An 18,035-nucleotide genomic window follows, 5' to 3' on the forward strand; every position below is an offset into this window, starting at 1 on the left:
AAAGATCTATTAAAAATAAATAAATAAAAAAGAACTCCTCCTATCCCCCCAAATCAACCATTATTTCTTTAAGCTACCTATCTCAGCTTTTCCACACTGCCATAACTAAAAATACAAATCCCTTCGATTCAAAAAGCACAGCTAGAATTATTTCCAAGAAAGGTTAAATGTTAGTGTAAGTAAGCAATATGATATTCATATCCCACAGCAAATAGAACTGTTCTAGATATAGTGGATATTCAATAAACATTCATTATTTGAGAGACCTTTTTCCTTGATGTTCGAAAAGGCTGTAGATAGATCAGCATGGGATCATTTGTCATCTTATAAATCTCCCAGAAACTATGTCCAGTTTTTGTGGCTAAAATGCTTTTCAAACAGGTAACAGCTGCTGATCGCACTTTGACACTGAAAAACACATATAATTCAAATGCCACAAAGTATATCAACTATTAATCTTGATGAATGTTAAGCAACTCCCAATGAAAAAATTAAAATCTAAAATTTTAAATTTATATTAGGAAATGTTTACGTTTATTAGGAAATTTTACATCTATAAAATTCTATAACATCAAAGCAAAAATTATCAAAGGATTTTTAATATTCCTAGAGTAAACATGAGTTACTACTCACTGTAACAGCAATTCCCTTCATTCAATATAATAAAATTTATATTATGACTACTATAAATTAAAAACTCATAAAAAGAAATACTTCAGAATAACATTGACTAATAAGAATGAGTAATAAGAATGACAAAATACTAATTCACCCAAGAAAAAAATATTTTGATACCATTTTCTCTAAGAGGTACAAATAATTTGGGGTAACACAGAATGGAATTTCCCTACAAATGATAAAATTATTGTCTAGGACAATTTTAAACAAACAGTAAGTATGTACTTATTCTGACCAGAAGCTAGTTGAAATCATTAGGTAAGGCATCTAAAACCTCTAATAAAAAATTGAACGTCCTTCTCTTTTGCAAAAAATTAAGTAAAGGAGGGCTGCAATACAAGAGTACTGAAAATATGACAACTGACAAAAAATGTTATAAAGCCTGATACTATAAATGATGATGAGCTGTCAAGTAAAGGCTTAATTCTATGCCTCAATTTAAGACATAGAAGCATAAACCCTAAACTTGGATTCATCTCTCATTCCTCTTTCTTTCCTTCCCTCCTCCACATCCAATTCATCAGCACGTCCTGCTGCCTCTATGTTAAAAACATACCCTAGTTCCATCCGTGTCCCATCTCATCTCCATTACCGCCACCCTTATCCAAGTCACCATGATTTCTCCTCTGGACTACTGCAATAGTTTCATAATCAGCTTTCTGTTTCCATTTTTGCCCTATCACAAGCCATTTGCCATATATGTCAGAGTCAAAATGTAAGTTGCATCATGGCACTATTCTGCTTAAAACTCCATGGCTTCACTATATATTTCAAATAAAATCCAAAGTTTTTAATCAGAATTAGTCCTACCTTTCTAATTTCATTTCATACCATCTTCTTCCATACCAGGCTTTTTCTGATCCTCAAACACATGAAGCTTATTTCCATTCTAGCTATTCCCTGTATGCAATATTTTATCCCTAATCAACTTCTAGCTGATTCCTGGTCACTCAGATCAGCTAGATGACACTTCCTCAGAGAAGTCTTCCATGATTCTGGGAATTCCTTGGTCAACATTCCCTTTGTATACCTGAGGCCCCTCAAACATGTAATGATTTTCTTCCTCTTACAAAAAAGACATGAAAAACAAATTGTACCTATCCCTGTGGTTCTCAAGTTTAAGTCACACTAATATTTCTGTGCACCTTCTTCAGAAAAACCAATTGCAAATTACTGTGTAACAAATGAAACACTGCTTGCAAATTTTCTGTGGAAAATCTCTTCAAAAGCTGTGCTAGATATAATTTGAAATACATTTTTAAAAATGAGATAGATTAATAAATGGATAGGAAGATGGCTAAATGTGATAAAGCAAGGATAATAATAGTAGAATCTAGGAAGACTCTAGGTGGTGAGTATATGGGTATTTACTGTAAATTCTTTCAATTTTGCTGTAGGCTTGAAAATTTTTATAATAAAAAGTTGGGAAGGAAATCATACCAGCCTTTTTACTGTAACAACAACAACAAAAGAGTGAAAGATACATGTAAATTAAATCAACAATTAAAACAGAGCAGGTAGACATTATTGCCAATCATTTATTCCCCAAGAGAAGCGGGGGGTGTTATAGGGAAACGGATGCAAAATACCTATTTACTTAAAACGATGCCCAATTGTGGGCAAAAATCCTTTGAACCCAATCTCCAAAAATGGTGGTGATAAGGTGCTCAAATATATCAAAATAAATACATCTGGCCCTTGAATAACGAGGATTTGAACTGTACAGGTCCACTTATACATGGATTTTTTTCAACAGTAAATACTACAGTACTACACAATCTGCAGTTGGTTGACTCCTCGGATGAAGAACCACAGATAGGGAGGGCCAACTATAATTATACATGAATTTTCCACTGAGCAAAGGGTCAAGCATCCCAACCCCCACATTGTTCAAGGATCTGTAAATAATAAATAGATAACTGCAAATAAATAGGTAAATGGGGAGTGGAAGACGGAGAAAAAGTAATCTCATAATCAGCAAGCTGAAATTATACTATCTGTTGCAATTTTGTTTTGCATTTTATGTATTAATGGGCAAAAGAAAGCCCTGTCTGATTAGCTTAAGACTTTTGGAGTTAAAAAATTTCTGCTCTATGACTTAATTTAAAAGGATCAAAATGTCTAGCCAGGAGGAGAGTGGCACCTTTGATTCTGACAAGTGCACAAAATAACCCCATTTACATTCCCCTATCTTAATGTTTTCTGTGGAACCACTTGGTAGTTTTCATATTGTTTGTCTAGTCTACTCTCACTAAAATTTAACATGGATCTTGTCTGGTATATCTATCACTATACCAAGTTACCTGGCATATAGCAGTAGGGTTTTAGTAATTATGTGAATTAATAAAAATACAATGATATTCATTAAATATTTAAGACTGAAAGTATGGCAACTAAAAGGAGAATGCTTTAGTTATTGGAAATGCTAATTCATATGAGGTATCAATCTTGAATGTCAGATTAAGTGCTATCAGGTACAAGGTATCATTAAATACTCACCAATCTTCTACCAGTGTATTATTCAGGTAGGTCAGCATTATGAAGGTCCACTGAAGTTCTTTATCTTCAAATAACTCAAGGGCCTTGGTATAAGATGTATCTTTACTATATTGTATAGCTATTGTAGAGAAATCTATAGGACCCACTTCTCCCAAGCAGCTTCCAACAGCCTCTATATATAGAAATTCCATTTCAGTAAAGTTATAGCTAAGAGATCATACATAAAACAGAATTTTCTAATTTCAAAAATATGTTTTGTCATCCGTTAAGATTTAAGTGTTTTCTCAAAGATGTTGAATAGATTAAAGAAGCTACAAAATACTGTATCATTTCCTTTACATATCATCCATGTCGGCAATATTTTCCCCTATAAAATCATATCCAAGAGATAGATTAACTAGTAGAATGTAGTTTTTAAGGAAAGTCTAAATATAGCAGCTGTATGCGAGTATCAATTTTCTGGGGGGTATTACATAAAGACCACAAAACTTAAATACTCAGATCAGTGAAAATTCACACACACACACATACACATACATGCAGGAAAACACAATTTCTTTCCCACCTGTATTATCACTACCCAGATGAAGATAGATGTTTTCAAGATGCCAGAGGGCCCCCTCATGTTCTTTCCCAGTCATGATGGAATTTAATAAAACATGTTAAAAAATTATTTGATAGTCCTCCTTTCAAAAGGTGGAGCCTAATTCTTCCCTTGAGTGTGGGCTGTACTTAGTGTCTTACTTCTAAAAAACAGAATGTGCACAAGTCTTTCACCTCCTTAACTAAAATTATCCCAGGTATTTAATTCTCTTAGATGCTATTATAAATGGAATTGTAAATGGAATGGAATTTCCTTCTTAGATTGTTCATTGCTGGTGTACAGAAACACAAATGAATTTTGTGTGTTGATCTTGTATCCTGCAACTTGGCTGAATTCATTTATTACCTCTCTTATAGTAACTTTCCTATAGATTTTCTGGGACTTTCTATATATATATACAGTAATGTCATCTGTGAATAGAGATAGTTTTTACTTCTTTGCTTTCCAGTTTTTGTTCAATTGCTCTGGCTATAACTTCCAGTACAATGGTGAATAGCAGTGGGCAACTTTGGCTCATTACTGATCTGAGGAAGATATTCAGTCTTTCACCATTAAATATGACATTAGCTGTGGGTACTAATCACTAAGATTTTATGCTATGTAGGAAAGCCACTTAGGCCTCCTGTAGCAAGTGACATTTGTCCCCAGAAGCAGTGCTACTATGGACAAAGGGTAAATTCCTTGGTCAAAGGAAAGTTCTAGAGTACTGATAAGGTTCTGTTTCTTGGTCTGGGTGCTAGATGCACAGGTGTGTTCTCTTTGCAAAAAATTCTTCAAGTTATATACTTGTGACTTTTCTATATGTAAGATATATTTCTATAAAAAATTTACAAGAAAAGAAGTACCCTAGACACTAGACCTCCACTGAGAAGTTAAGGAAGACTCTGTTGAAAGACAGTAGAATCTGTGAAGCATCTCTTACTTCTCCCACTTTTCTTTTTTTTTGCGGTACGCGGGCCTCTCACTGCTGTGGCCTCTCCCATTGCGGAGCACAGGCTCCGGACGTGCAGGCTTAGCGGCCATGGCTCACGGTCCCAGCCGTTCCGCGGCATGTGGGATCTTCCCGGACCGGGGCACGAACCCATGTCCCCTGCATCGGCAGGTGGACTCCCAACCACTACGCCACCAGGGAAGCCCCCCACTTTTCTTATTTGAAGCAATTATTTCATGACAACTTCAAGCTGACTTTAATCATGTGATGTTTTCCATCCTGTGATCACCAAATATAAAACACCTATACCAGGTATGATGCTGGCTATTTATCTTACATTAGGTTACCCCCAAATGGTGGCAGAAAAGGACTTGAATATGGTTTTAATATCTGAGCTTAATATAGCCCTCCAAGTCCTCATTCTTTCTGTTATATAAAAAAGATATTAAGTACCAGTCAGTTATATCTATAAAATGTATCAGAAGTCAATTTATTTGCAACTTAATGCTACAAATAGGTTTTTCTGACTTTCCTAAATATTCACAAGGCATTTTCAAATTAATAGTTATGCACATGTGTTAATCACTAACTTTTTACTTTATATGAATGTCTAAGGGAGGAAAATATGAAAGGAGGGCTGCTTAGGGAGACTTGAACTAAACAGAAATATAAAAAGCCTCTCACATTTCCCCAATATTCCAAGTAACAAACTTTTACTGATTTTTAAAATGTTATGAAGATGACCATCCAAACAAAAAAACTCATATTCACTCAGCCAAACAGTTTACCTAAAACTTCTCTTTCACCAGTGTGGTTTACTGCCATCTTGGATAACTGCAACAAGCTGACAACTAGCTTCACCATTACGCCATCTGGAGGGTTATCTAGAAGCAGTTTTGAAAATATTAGTTTAAGCCACAGTGAAGACAACACTTTTCTTTATACTATGCTCATATATTAAATTGTGTGACTAGAAAACTTTTACAAAGTTTTTAAAAAAGATTTTCAATTGTGAGCATTTCAAAAATATGAGGTGAATGAATGTATCTGAACTTTCTTCTTAAAGAGAATCATGTAAAAATGATCAGCAATATTTGGCAGACAGAGAGAGAAAAATATCTTACGTTGTGCAGAGAAATCAATACCTTAGCCAAATCACAGTTAGAAACACATAATCATTCAACATTAAACTAGAAGGAACCTTGGGAGCATGCCTGGTTTTTTAGCCTCTTGCATATAGAATAGACCAGCACTGTCCAACAGAACTTTCTGCAATGATGAAAATGGTCTATAATCTGTGCTGTCCAAAGACAGCCACGAGCCACATGTTACTACAGAGAATTTGACATGTGCTAATACAACAAAGAAATTTAACTTTATATTTTATTGAATTTTAATTCATTTAAATTTAAATAGCTATAAACATCTATTGGCTATATTGGTCTGGATCAATAAAATACCCAAACACACAAGAACAGGAGATAGAAAGAGGGGTTCATGTTTTACACACACACACCTATCTCAAGAACAAATATACTAGAAACTCAGATTTCGGATGGTCGAAACAAAATTAATTTTTAAAAGTACTGAGGATAAAAATATCACAATAGAAACATGAAGTCAATGAGCTCAGGAAGATGAAAATCAAAACATAAGCAGAAAGAGTTTCTACCAAGTGCAGTACTATAATAATCTAAACTCAAATCAAATCAAAATAAAATGGATTTTTAAGTAAAAAAACCAAAAACCTAGAAACACATATAAATATGTGTATATATACAAAACACACACATATATACATATATACATACACACAAAACACATACATGGCTAAGATGTTTAAAATAAAATGAAAAATAACATTTCTTTTATTTAAATAAATTGGGGTAGTAGGCAGAGACAAATTACCTTGCATGCCTGCTCTAAGGAATTCAAATTTTCCTTTTAGGCAGTAGCAAATTGTTAACATTTTTTAAGCAGTGAAATAACATGATTTGGACTTAGAGAAATCATTCTGGCAGAGGTGCAGAGAACGGATAAAATGGGAGTAGTTCAAGGTGAGGAGACCACTTAGGAAGTCTTTCATAACGAAATGAGAACTGATGGGGGTCTGAAATGAACTAAATCTGTGGCAACTAAACCAAGAGCAAGAATTTATAAAAGATTCTTTCAAAAAGAAATGGGTACAAATAACCCAAGTCATTAAAATTAGTACCCTGAGATGCTCTCATAAGATCCATCATCTGATCTTTATGTTGCTCTAGTTGTCTTCGAAGATCCTTCAATCCTTCAAGCCTTGTCAATGGAAGTGCATCATAAACATTTACTGAGAGAAAATGGTTAATTTCCTAAAAGAGAAAATCAGCTAAAAATGTAACTTGCTTTTGACATGTATTGGTTGAGTCTGTAAAATAAAACTCAAAAATTTTTTTAAATTAGTGCCTTCTACAGATACTGATTCATAATACTGTTACTACCAAACAAGGTAGAAATAAATTACTTATTTCACTTCAAATCCTACAATGTTTTTTTTTTCCTACAATGTTTTAAATATTTAAATTGCAATAGACTCTCTCATGATACAGTATTTAGAGTTTAAGATTGTTATAGCATACTCAGAGGGAAAAGCTTAAATTTCTATTTATTTAGTATTGCAACTCTAGTTTTATCTTAATATATTTAACCACATTTTCATACTGATTATAGTCAAATGTAGAGTATAATTTTAAAATTATAATAAGATTTATAAAGAAAAATCTATCTGAACATAGTTTTGAAGTTTATAAAGGTTAAAACAAGATTAAAACTTAAAAAACTCTTCAGAAAGTTACATATCTTTTCTAATTCAAACATTATATTGTCCGACAGAGGGTCAGATGGTAATTTTGAGATATTAATGAATCTTATGTGTATGAAAATCAAGCATATTTTATATCATATTTCTTCAATACTTAAATTCAGATCTTTTTCAAGAAATTTTGAATTTACACTTTTACTGCAATGCAAGAGTATATATTAAGATTCAGTTTTTTATCTGCTAAGAGGACAGATTTCATGTTATGTTTTCTTTAATCACAATTTTTAAAAAAGACTGGTTTACTTTCAGAGCATTAGAGGTACAACCTAATACAAAATAGCAATATTATGGAATAATTATTACCTCCAAAAGTGAAAAGGGTCCTCTACTGTATTTGATTTTCTGCTGAGTAATACGCAAATCTCTAAAGACAACATGGTCAGGAAAAGGATCTAAAAGTTTAATCGTGATATAGAGATTTTCATTATCCTTGTTATCAATCACTAAGTATTTCAACAAGTCCAATACCTAAACATAATTAAAAAAGAAAAAATCATGAGGAGAAATGGATTAATTATATTTTAAAGTAAAACAAGCAAAGCCATTGTAATAAATGATAAAAACTCTACTTGTTCAGATAAAATCACTTCTAAGGCACCCAGCTACTACCGTTTCTGTGCTTTCAAATAATTCAACAAATATGTAAGGCCTTTATTACAGGATGGACACTGAGGTATACAGTTGTCAATACTACTGAAACATTTTATATAAGTAATACCTCACACACCATCATAGTGGAGTGAACTACATCTTTAGTTTTGACTACCTCTACACTTCAGCATAAGTAAGAGATAGAAATCAGGTTATTTATTAGATCAAAATTACTAGGTGCTCTGTAATTAAATGATTACAAGGATTAATTCACTGAGAATGTTTTCCCCACCATTTTTCAAAGAATACTTCCACTAAAATTACTGATTACACCAAGTAAACATAAAACACTCAGCTCCTTCCAACAATACTTTATCAGTGTATTTCAAATATCATTTTGAATATGATTTGGGAAATTACCTGTTCCTGAACCTCCATCTGATCATCCACAAGGGGTATAAGTGTACCAACAATAACATGGAGATGACTTTCTAAAGCATCCTTACAGTAAGTTACTGCTGTGTGGCAAACCCGGCTTAACAGGTCACAACAAAGGGAGAAGCTACGTAATGACACATCCATGAAATGAGAAGGCCTAACACAGGGGAAAAAAACAGTAAGTTCTAGGACACTACTTTGACATAAACTCATTCAAAAGTCACTTTTATTCAACAGCTCTAATTCTGATGTGGCTTGACATAAAAGTCACTTTCACATCTAAGTCCTTAGTAGTTTAAAACCCAAAAAGAGAAGTGACATCAGCAAAATGACACAGTAGGAAGCTCCAAGCTCCCCTGACAGAAACACTGAAAAACAAGCAAACTGTAAGAGCTTTGTTAGAATTCTGTAAAACAGTCAAAAGTTTACAGCAATCAAGCAATCGCTGATATCAAGAAAAAGGAAACTTAAAAACTAGGAAAGTTTTGTGGTGATTTTACTTGCCCTTGCCCCATGACGCCCCCAGCCTGGCAATAGTCATGAAAATTGCAGTCCCCATTTCCAATGTGGGATCCTGGTCCTTAGTTCTGAAGGGAGCAGAGCATATTTTATTCACAAATGATAGTGTATATCTGTTCTTAACCTGTCTGGGAGCTACCTGAAGGACTAATGTAAGGTGCTTGGCTCTTGTTTTTCCTAACTTGGGTCTCCTACAGGCTGGAAAAGCTGAGGGCACTGCTTGAAAACACTGCTTGTTAAGGCTAACCAACAACCCACAGCTGCCTGGGATAACAGACTGCCTAATGCCTAGGATGAAAAGCTAGAGAGAGTTTCCTTGTAAAGTTAGAACACTCACAATCACTCACATTGAGCTTCCCTGGTGGAGCAGTGGTTAAGAATCCGCCTGCCAATGCAGGGCACATGGGTTCGAGCCCTGGTCTGGGAAGATCCCACATGCCACGGAGCAACTAAGCCTGTGTGCCACAACTACTGAGCCTGCACTCTAGAGCCCACGAGCCACAATTACTGATCCCACGTGCCACAACTACCGAAGCCCACGTACCTAGAGCCTGTGCTCCACAAGAGAAGGCACCCCAATGAGAAGCCCATGCACCGCAACGAAGAGTAGCCCCTGCTCGCCGCAACTAGAGAAAGCCCACATGCAGCAACGAAGACCCAACACAGCCAAAAATAAATTAAAAAAAAAATTTACTCACATTTTCAGAGAATTTTTAAAGTCACACACCTGCCCAGGGTAAGGTGCTTGCTCAAAAACTACCTAAGAAGACCATAATCTTTCACTTTGGGCTTAACCTTAGGCTCAGTGCAAGCCGAGCTAAATGCTGAAGGAGAGTCTTAACACAGAGCCAATCTGCAAAGACTAGGAAAGCTTTCTCTCTCTCTTTCTCTCTCTTTGGCTCTTGGTATTCAAGGAAATCTCTGTCAAAACGCTACCTGAACGCAAGTTAAGCAACAGTCTTCAGTGACTACAATGGCAAGGAATACGTTCTCTAGAAAAACAGTTGAGTAAATTCATGCAACAAATGTACCACTACAGCCTTCAACAATTCAAAAAAAAAAAAAGTCAAACCTTGGGGAAGGGGAAAATCTGATTTCCACAGGTAATATATCATAATAGTAAAATGTCCAGTTTCAACAAAAAAATCACAAGGCATTCAAAGAAATAGGAAAGTATGGACCCTTCAAAGGAATAAAATACATTGACTAAAACAGTTCCCAAGGAAGGTCAGACTGGAATTATTAGACAAAGACATTGTCAAACAACTGTCTTAAACATGCTAAAAGAGCTTAAAGACAAATGAACATGAAGATACAGCATACCAAAACTAATGGGATTCAGCAAGGGCAGTGCTGAGAGGAAACTATGTTACAGGAAACAGCTACATTAAAAAAGAAGAAAGACTTGAAGAACACTACAAACACTTAAGAATTAACACCTCAAACTCTTCCAGAAAAGGGAACAGGAGGGAATACTTCCTAACTCATTTTATGAGGCCAGCATTTCTCTGATACAAACGTATGATAAAGACACCACAGGAAAATTATAGTCTCTAATACCCTGATGAATATATATATATACATATACATATATATATATATATGCAAAACTCCTCAACAAAATACCAGCAAACTGAATCTAACAGTGCATTAAAAGGATACACATCAGGGCAGGAGTCAAGATGGCGGTGTGGGAAGACGCGGAGTTAGTGTCTCCCAACAACTAGGGTGCCTGCTGGCTGCTGCTGGGGGACTCTGAACCCCAAGGAGACAAGAGGAACCCCAGAGTGAACCGGCAGAACATAGGGGGACCGAGGTGGGGAGGAGAAGCGGAGGCCAGACAAGATCGGCGCCCCTGAGGCTGAGGAGATCAGGAGAGGCAGGTGGGAGGGACTCTCTGGGAAGAGCAAGCGAGGAGCATAGGGCAACTGCCTGGCCCACTCGGGCCGGGGGGCCTGCTGAGCTCCCAAGCTGGTTTCCCCCCTCCAAAGTCCAACCAGGCCACGTGCGTCCTGGGGGCATAGGAGGGAGGCCAGGGAGATCAGGAGTGGCAGGTGGGAGGGGCCCTTGGGGAGGAGAGGGAGAGGAGTGGTGGGCAATGGCCTCACTCGGGCACTGGGAGGCTCCTGAGCTCCCAGGCCAGTCCCCTGCCCTACAAGGCCCCCCTTCACACCCCTGCCCGGCTGCATTGGTCCTCCGGGCATAGGAGGGACGCCGGGGAGATCAGGAGACAGAGGCGGTAGGGGCCCTCCCAGACCCCAGGCCAGAGGAGCAGGAGAGGAGAGGAGGGGAGGGTGTTTGACCCACCCACTCAAGCCCAGGAAGCCTGCTGGGCTCCCAGATAATCCCCTGCCGTCTGAGACAAGGGGTGGGGGGGCACACCTGGGGCCCTTCAGTTCCTTGAGCCTAAGCCCCACCCCCCACAGCCCCCAGGGCTTTTTCCAGTGCTGTGGGTCCTGAGCATTGGCCCTGCCCACCACCCAAACCTCCCCCTTGCTTAGGGCCCACTCTCCACAGCCAATGCCTTCCCCCTCCCGCCCTCCGCCTTTTTTTTTTTTTTCTGCCAAACGCGGGCCTCTCACTGTTGTGGCCTCTCCCGTTGCAGAGCACAGGCCCAGACGCGCAGGCTCAGCGGCCATGGCTCACGGGCAGAGCCGCTCAGCGGCATGTGGGATCTTCCCGGACCGGGGCATGAACCTGTGTCCCCTGCATTGGCAGGCGGACTCTCAACCACTGCACCACCAGGGAAGCCCCACCTTTTTTTTTTTTCTCCTTTTCCCTCCTCCTCTTTTTTACTATGGTGGTACTGATGTACCTTCTGGTGGTTGATTCATCTATATTTTTATTTTTACATTCTTTCTAACATATCTGTTAGTTTCCTAGTCTAATTTTATTTTTTACTTTGTTATTGCTCTTTCTTTTTTCTTCCTGTCACCCCACGGGGCTTGTGGGATCTTGACTGGCGAGCCCAGGGTTGGGTGGAAGCTCCTGCGGTGGGGTTCCAAGTCTGAAACACTGGACTAGCAGAGAACCTCAGACCCCAGGGAATATTCATTGGAGTGAGGTCTCACAGAGCTCCTCATCTCAGCACCAAGACCCAGCTCTACCCAATAGCCTACAAACTCAAGTGTTACAAGCCTCAGGCCAAACAACCAATAAACCAGGAACACAGTCCTACTCATAAAAAAAAAAAAATTAGATGGCAAAAAAATACGTCACAGATGAAGGAACAAAGTAAAAACCTACAAGACCAAATAAATGAAGAGGAAATAGGCAATCTACCTGAAAAAGAATTCAGAGTAATGATAGCAAAGATGATCCAGAATCTCGGAAACAGAATGGAAGCACAGAATGAGAAAATACAAGAAATGTTTAACAAAGATCTAGAAGAACTAAAGAACAAACAAACAGAGATGAACAACACAATAACTAAAATGAAAAATATACTAGAAGGAATCAGTAGCAGAATAACAGAGGCAGAAGAACGAATAAGTGAGCTGGAAGACAAAATGGTGGAAATAACTGCCAAGGAGCAGAATAAAGAAAAAGGAATGAAAAGAATTGAAGACAATCTCAAAGATCTCTGGGATAACAATAAACACACCAACATTAGAATTATAAGGGTCCCAGAAAAGAAAAGAAAAAAAAAGGGTCTGAGAAAATATTTGAAGAGATCATAGTTGAAAACTTCCATAACATGGGAAAGTAAAGTCACCCAAGTCCAGGAAGCACAGAGAGTCCCATGCAGGATAACCCTTAGGAGAAACACACCAACACATATATTAATCAAACTAACAAAAATTAAATTCAAAGAAAAAATATTAAAAGCAGCGAGGGAAAAACAAAAAATAACATACCATAAGATTATCAGCTGATTTTTCAGCAGAAACTCTGCAGGCCAGAAGAGAGTGGCAGGATGTAATTAAAGTGATGAAAGAGAAAAACCTACAACAAAGATTACTCTACCCAGCAAGGACCTCATTCAGATTCAATGGAGAAGACAAAAGCTTTTCAGACAAGCAAAAGCTAAGAGAATTCAGCATCACCAAACCAGCTTTACAACAAATGCTAAAGAAACTTCTCTAAGCAGGAAACACAAGAGAAGAAAAAGACCCACAAAAACAAACCCAAAACAATTAAGAAAATGGTAATAGGAACATACATATCGATAATAACCTTGAATGTAAATGGATTAAAGGCCCCAACCAAAAGACACAGACTGGCTGAATGGATATAAAAACCAGACCCATATATACGCTGTCTAGAAGAGACCCACTTCAGACCTAGGGACCATACAGACTAAGAGTGAAGGGATGGAAAAAGATATTCCATGCAAATGGAAATCAAAAGAAAGCTGGAGTAGCAATACTCGGATCACATAAAATAAGACTTTAAAATAAAGACTGTTACAAGAGATAAGGAGGGACACTACATAATGATTAAAGGATAAATCCAAGAAGAAGAAGATATAACAATTATAAATATTTATGCACTCAACATAGGAACACCTCTATACATAAGGCAAATGCTAACAACCATGAAAGGAAAAATTGACAGTAACACAATAATAGTAGGGGACTTTAACACCCCACTTATGCCAATGGACAGATCATCCAAACAGAAAATAAATAAGGAAACACAAGCTTTAAATGACACAATATACCAGACAGATCTACTTTATATTTACAGAATATTCCATCCAAAAGTGGCAGAATACACTTTCTTCTCAAGTGCACATGGAACATCCTCCAGGATACATCACATCTTGGGTCACAAGTCAAGCCTCGGAAAATTTAAGAAAACTGAAATCGTAACAGGCATCTTTTCTAACCACAACACTATGAGACTGGAAATCAATTACAGGAAAAAAGATGTAAAAAACAAAATACATGAAGGTTAAAAAGTGCACTACTAAATAACCAAGAGATCACTGAAGAAATCAAAGAAATAAATACACAGAAACAAACGACAATGAAAACAGACGACCCAAAACCTATGGGACGCAGCAAGAGCAGTTCTAAGAGGGAAGTTTATAGCAATTCAATCTCACCTCAAGAAACAAGAAAAATCTCAAATAAACTATCTAACCCTACACTTAAAACTAGAGAAAGAAGAACAAAGAAAACCCAAAGTCAGTAAAAGGAAAGAAATCATAAAGATCAGAGCAGAAACAAATGAAATGGAAACGAAAAAAACAACAGCAAAGATCAATAAAACTAAAAGCTGGTTCTTTGAGAAGATAAACAAAATTGATAAACCCTTAGCCAGACTCATCAGGAGAAAAAGGGAGAGGACACAAATCAATAAAATTAGAAGTGAAAAGGAGAAATCACAACTGACACTGCAGAAATACAAAGGATTATAAGAGACTACTACCAACAACTGTATGCCAATAAAATGGACAACCATGAAGAAATGGACAAAATCTTGGAAAGGTACAATTTGCCAAGACTGAACGAGAAAGAATTAGAAAATATAAACAGACCTGTCATGAGTAATGAAATTGAAACCATACTTTAAAATCTTCCAACAAACAAAAGTCCAGGACCATATGGCTTCAGAGGCAAATTCTATCAAACATTTAGAGAAGAGCTAACACCAATACTTCTCAAACTCTTCCAAAAAATTGCACAGGGAGAAACACTCCCAAACTCATTCTACGAAGCCAACATCACCCTGATACCAAAACCAGACAAAGATATCACAAAAAAAGAAAATTATAGACCAATACCATTGATGAACGTAGATGCAAAAATCCTGAACAAAATACTAGCAAACACAATCCAACAGCACATTAAAAGGATCATACACTATGATCAAGCGGGATTTATCCCAGGAATACAAGGATTCTTCTATATACACAAATCAATCAATGTGATACACTACATTAACAAATTAAGGAATAAAAGCCACGCGATTATCTCAATAGATGCAGAAAAAGCTTTTGACAAAATTCAACGCCCATTTATGATAAAAACTCTCCACAAAATGGGCATAGAGGGAACCAACCTCAACATAATAAAGGCTAAATATGGCAAACCTACAGCAAGCATCATACTCAATGTTGAAAAACTGAAAGCATTTCCACTAGGATCACGAAGAAGACAAGGATGTCCACTCTCGCCACTCTTATTCAACATAGTTTTGGAAGTCCTAGCCACAGCAATCAGAGAAGAAAAAGAAATAAAAGGAATACAAATTGGAAAAGAAGAAGTAAAACTGTCACTATTTGCCGATGACACGATACTATACATAGAAAATCTTAAAGCTGCCACCAGAAAACTACTAGGACTAATCAATGAATTTGGTAAGGTTGCACGATACAAAATTAATGCACAGAAATCTCTGGCATTCCTATACACTAACAACAAAAAATCAGAAAGAGAAATTAAGGAAACGCTCCCATTTACCACTGCAACAAAAAGAATAAAATACCTAGGAATAAACCTGCCTAAAGAGGTGAAAGACTTGTACTCAGAAAACTATAAAACACTGATGAAAGAAATCAAAGACGACATAAACAGATGGAGAAATATACCATGTTCTTGGACTGGAAGAATCAACATTGTGAAAATGACTACACTACCCAAAGCAATCTACAGATTCAACACAATCCCTATCAAACTATCAACAGCATTTTTCACAGAATTAGAACAAAAAATCTTACAATTCGTATGGAAACAGAAAGGACCCCAAAGAGCCAAAGCAATCTTGAGAAAGAAAAACGGAGTTGGAGGAATCAGGCTCCCCGACTTCAAACTATACCACAAAACTACAGTAATTAAGACAGTATGGTATTGGCACAAAAACAGAAATATAGATCAATGGTACATGATAGAATGCCCAGAGATAAAGCCACGCACATATGGGCACCTAATTTATGACAAAGGAGGCAAGAACATACAATGGAGAAAAGACAGCCTCTTCAATAAGTGGTGCTGGGAAAACTGGACAGCTACATGTAAAAGAATGAAATTAGAACACTGCCTAACACCATACACAAAAATAAACTCCAAATGGATTAAAGACTTAAATGTAAGACCAGACACTATAAAACTCTTAGAGGAAAACATAGGAAAAACACTCTTTGACATAAACCACAGCAACATCTTTTTTGACCCACCTCCTAGAGTAACAGAAATAAAAACAAAAATAAACAAATGGGACTGAATTAAACTTGAAATGAAACAACAGACAAAGGATTATACTCCAAAATATACAAACAGCTCATGGAGCTCAATATCAAAAAAAAAAACAATCCAGTTAAAAAATGGACAGAAGACCTAAATAGACATTTCACCAAGGAACACATACAGAGGGCCAAGAGGCACATGAAAAGATGCTCAACATCACTAATTATTAGAGAAATGCAAATCAAAACCACAATGAGGTATCACCTCACGCTGGTCAGAATGGTCATTATCAAAAAAGCTAGAAACAATAAATGCTGGAAAGGGTGTGGTGAAAAGGGAACCCTCCTGCACTGTTGGTGGGAATGTAAATTGATACAACCACTATGGAAAACAGTATGGAGGTTCCTTAAAAAACTAAAAATAGAACTACCATATGACCCAGCAATCCCACTACTGGGCATATACCCTGAGAAAACCATAATTCAAAATGAGACATGCACCACAATGTTCACTGCAGCACTATTTAGTAGCCACCAATAGCCAGGACATGGAACCTAAATGTCCATCGACAGATGAATGGAAAAGAAGATGTGGCACATATATACAATGTATACAAACTCAGCCATAAAAAGAAACGAAATTGAGTTATTTGCAGTGAGGTGGATGGACCTAGAGTCTGTCATACAGAGTGAAGTAAGTCAGAAAGAGAAAAACAAATACTATATGCTAACGCATATATATGGAATCTAAAAAACAACAAAAAAATGGTACTCATGACCTAGTTGCAGAGCAGGAATAAAGAGGTAGACATAGAAAATCGACTTGAGGACATGGGGTGGGAGGACGAAGCTGGGGCGAAGTGAGAGTAGCATTGACATATATACACTACCAAATGTAAAATAGTTGGCTGGTGGGAAGCAGCAGCATAGTACAGGGAGATCAGCTCAGTGCTTTGCGATGACCTAGAAGGGTGGGATAAAGAGGATGGGAAGGAGGCTCAAGAGGGATGGGATATGGGGGGACATGTGTATGCATATGGCTGATTCGCTTTGTTGTGCAACAGAAACTAACATGGGGGCTTCCCTGGTGACGCAGTGGTTGAGAATCCGCTTGCTAATGCAAGGGACATGGGTTGGAGCCCTGGTCCAGGAAGATCTCACATGCCATGGAGCAACTAAGTTCATGTGCCGGAACTACTGGGCCTGCATTCTGGAGCCCGCAAGCCACAACTACTGAAGCCTGCGTGCCTAGAGCCACAGGCTCCGCAACAATAGAAGCCACCACAATGAGAAGCCTGCGCACCGCAACAAAGAGTAGCCCCTGCTCGCCACAACTAGAGAAAAGCCCACATGCAGTAACAAAGTAATTTGTTTAAAGTAATTTATATAAAAAAAGAAACTAACACGGTATTGTGAAGCAATTATACTCCAATAAAGACCTATTAAAAAAAAAAAAGGATATACATCATGAGCAAGTGGGATTTATCCCAGGAATGTATGAGTGGATCAGTATAGGAAAGTCAATCCATGTAATATACCACATTGATAGAATGAAAGAATACAACACATGACCATCTCAACAAATAGAAAAGGCATTTGACAAAATCTAACATCCTTTCATGAGAAAAACACTCAGAAAAACATCAGAATAGAGAGAAACTTTCTCAACAAAATAATGGTAACCTATGAAAACCCAAAGCTAACAACATAATGTTGAAAAACTGAAAGCTTTCCCACTAAGATCAGGAATAAGACAAGGATGCCCACTTTCACCACTGATACACAA

General features: G+C 37.3%; 1 protein-coding gene across 3 annotated transcripts in view; it reads right to left on the reverse strand.

Moving 5' to 3' along the window:
• ATM (ATM serine/threonine kinase) overlaps window positions 1-18,035 on the reverse strand; it is a 139,948-nt gene that overhangs the window by 61,433 nt on the left and 60,480 nt on the right. For all 3 annotated transcript variants that reach the window (XM_082844506.1, XM_082844507.1, XM_082844508.1), the window contains 6 exons: window positions 8,581-8,755; window positions 7,873-8,037; window positions 6,928-7,060; window positions 5,501-5,596; window positions 3,178-3,349; window positions 267-408 (listed from right to left, as the gene is read on the reverse strand). In XM_082844506.1, coding sequence (XP_082700632.1) covers window positions 267-408; window positions 3,178-3,349; window positions 5,501-5,596; window positions 6,928-7,060; window positions 7,873-8,037; window positions 8,581-8,755 — 883 coding nt within the window. The remainder of the gene's footprint in view (window positions 1-266; window positions 409-3,177; window positions 3,350-5,500; window positions 5,597-6,927; window positions 7,061-7,872; window positions 8,038-8,580; window positions 8,756-18,035) is intronic.

The sequence above is a fragment of the Leucopleurus acutus genome, assembly GCF_964270905.1.
Source record: "Leucopleurus acutus genome assembly, chromosome: 8".
NCBI classification, from domain to species: domain Eukaryota; kingdom Metazoa; phylum Chordata; class Mammalia; order Artiodactyla; family Delphinidae; genus Leucopleurus; species Leucopleurus acutus.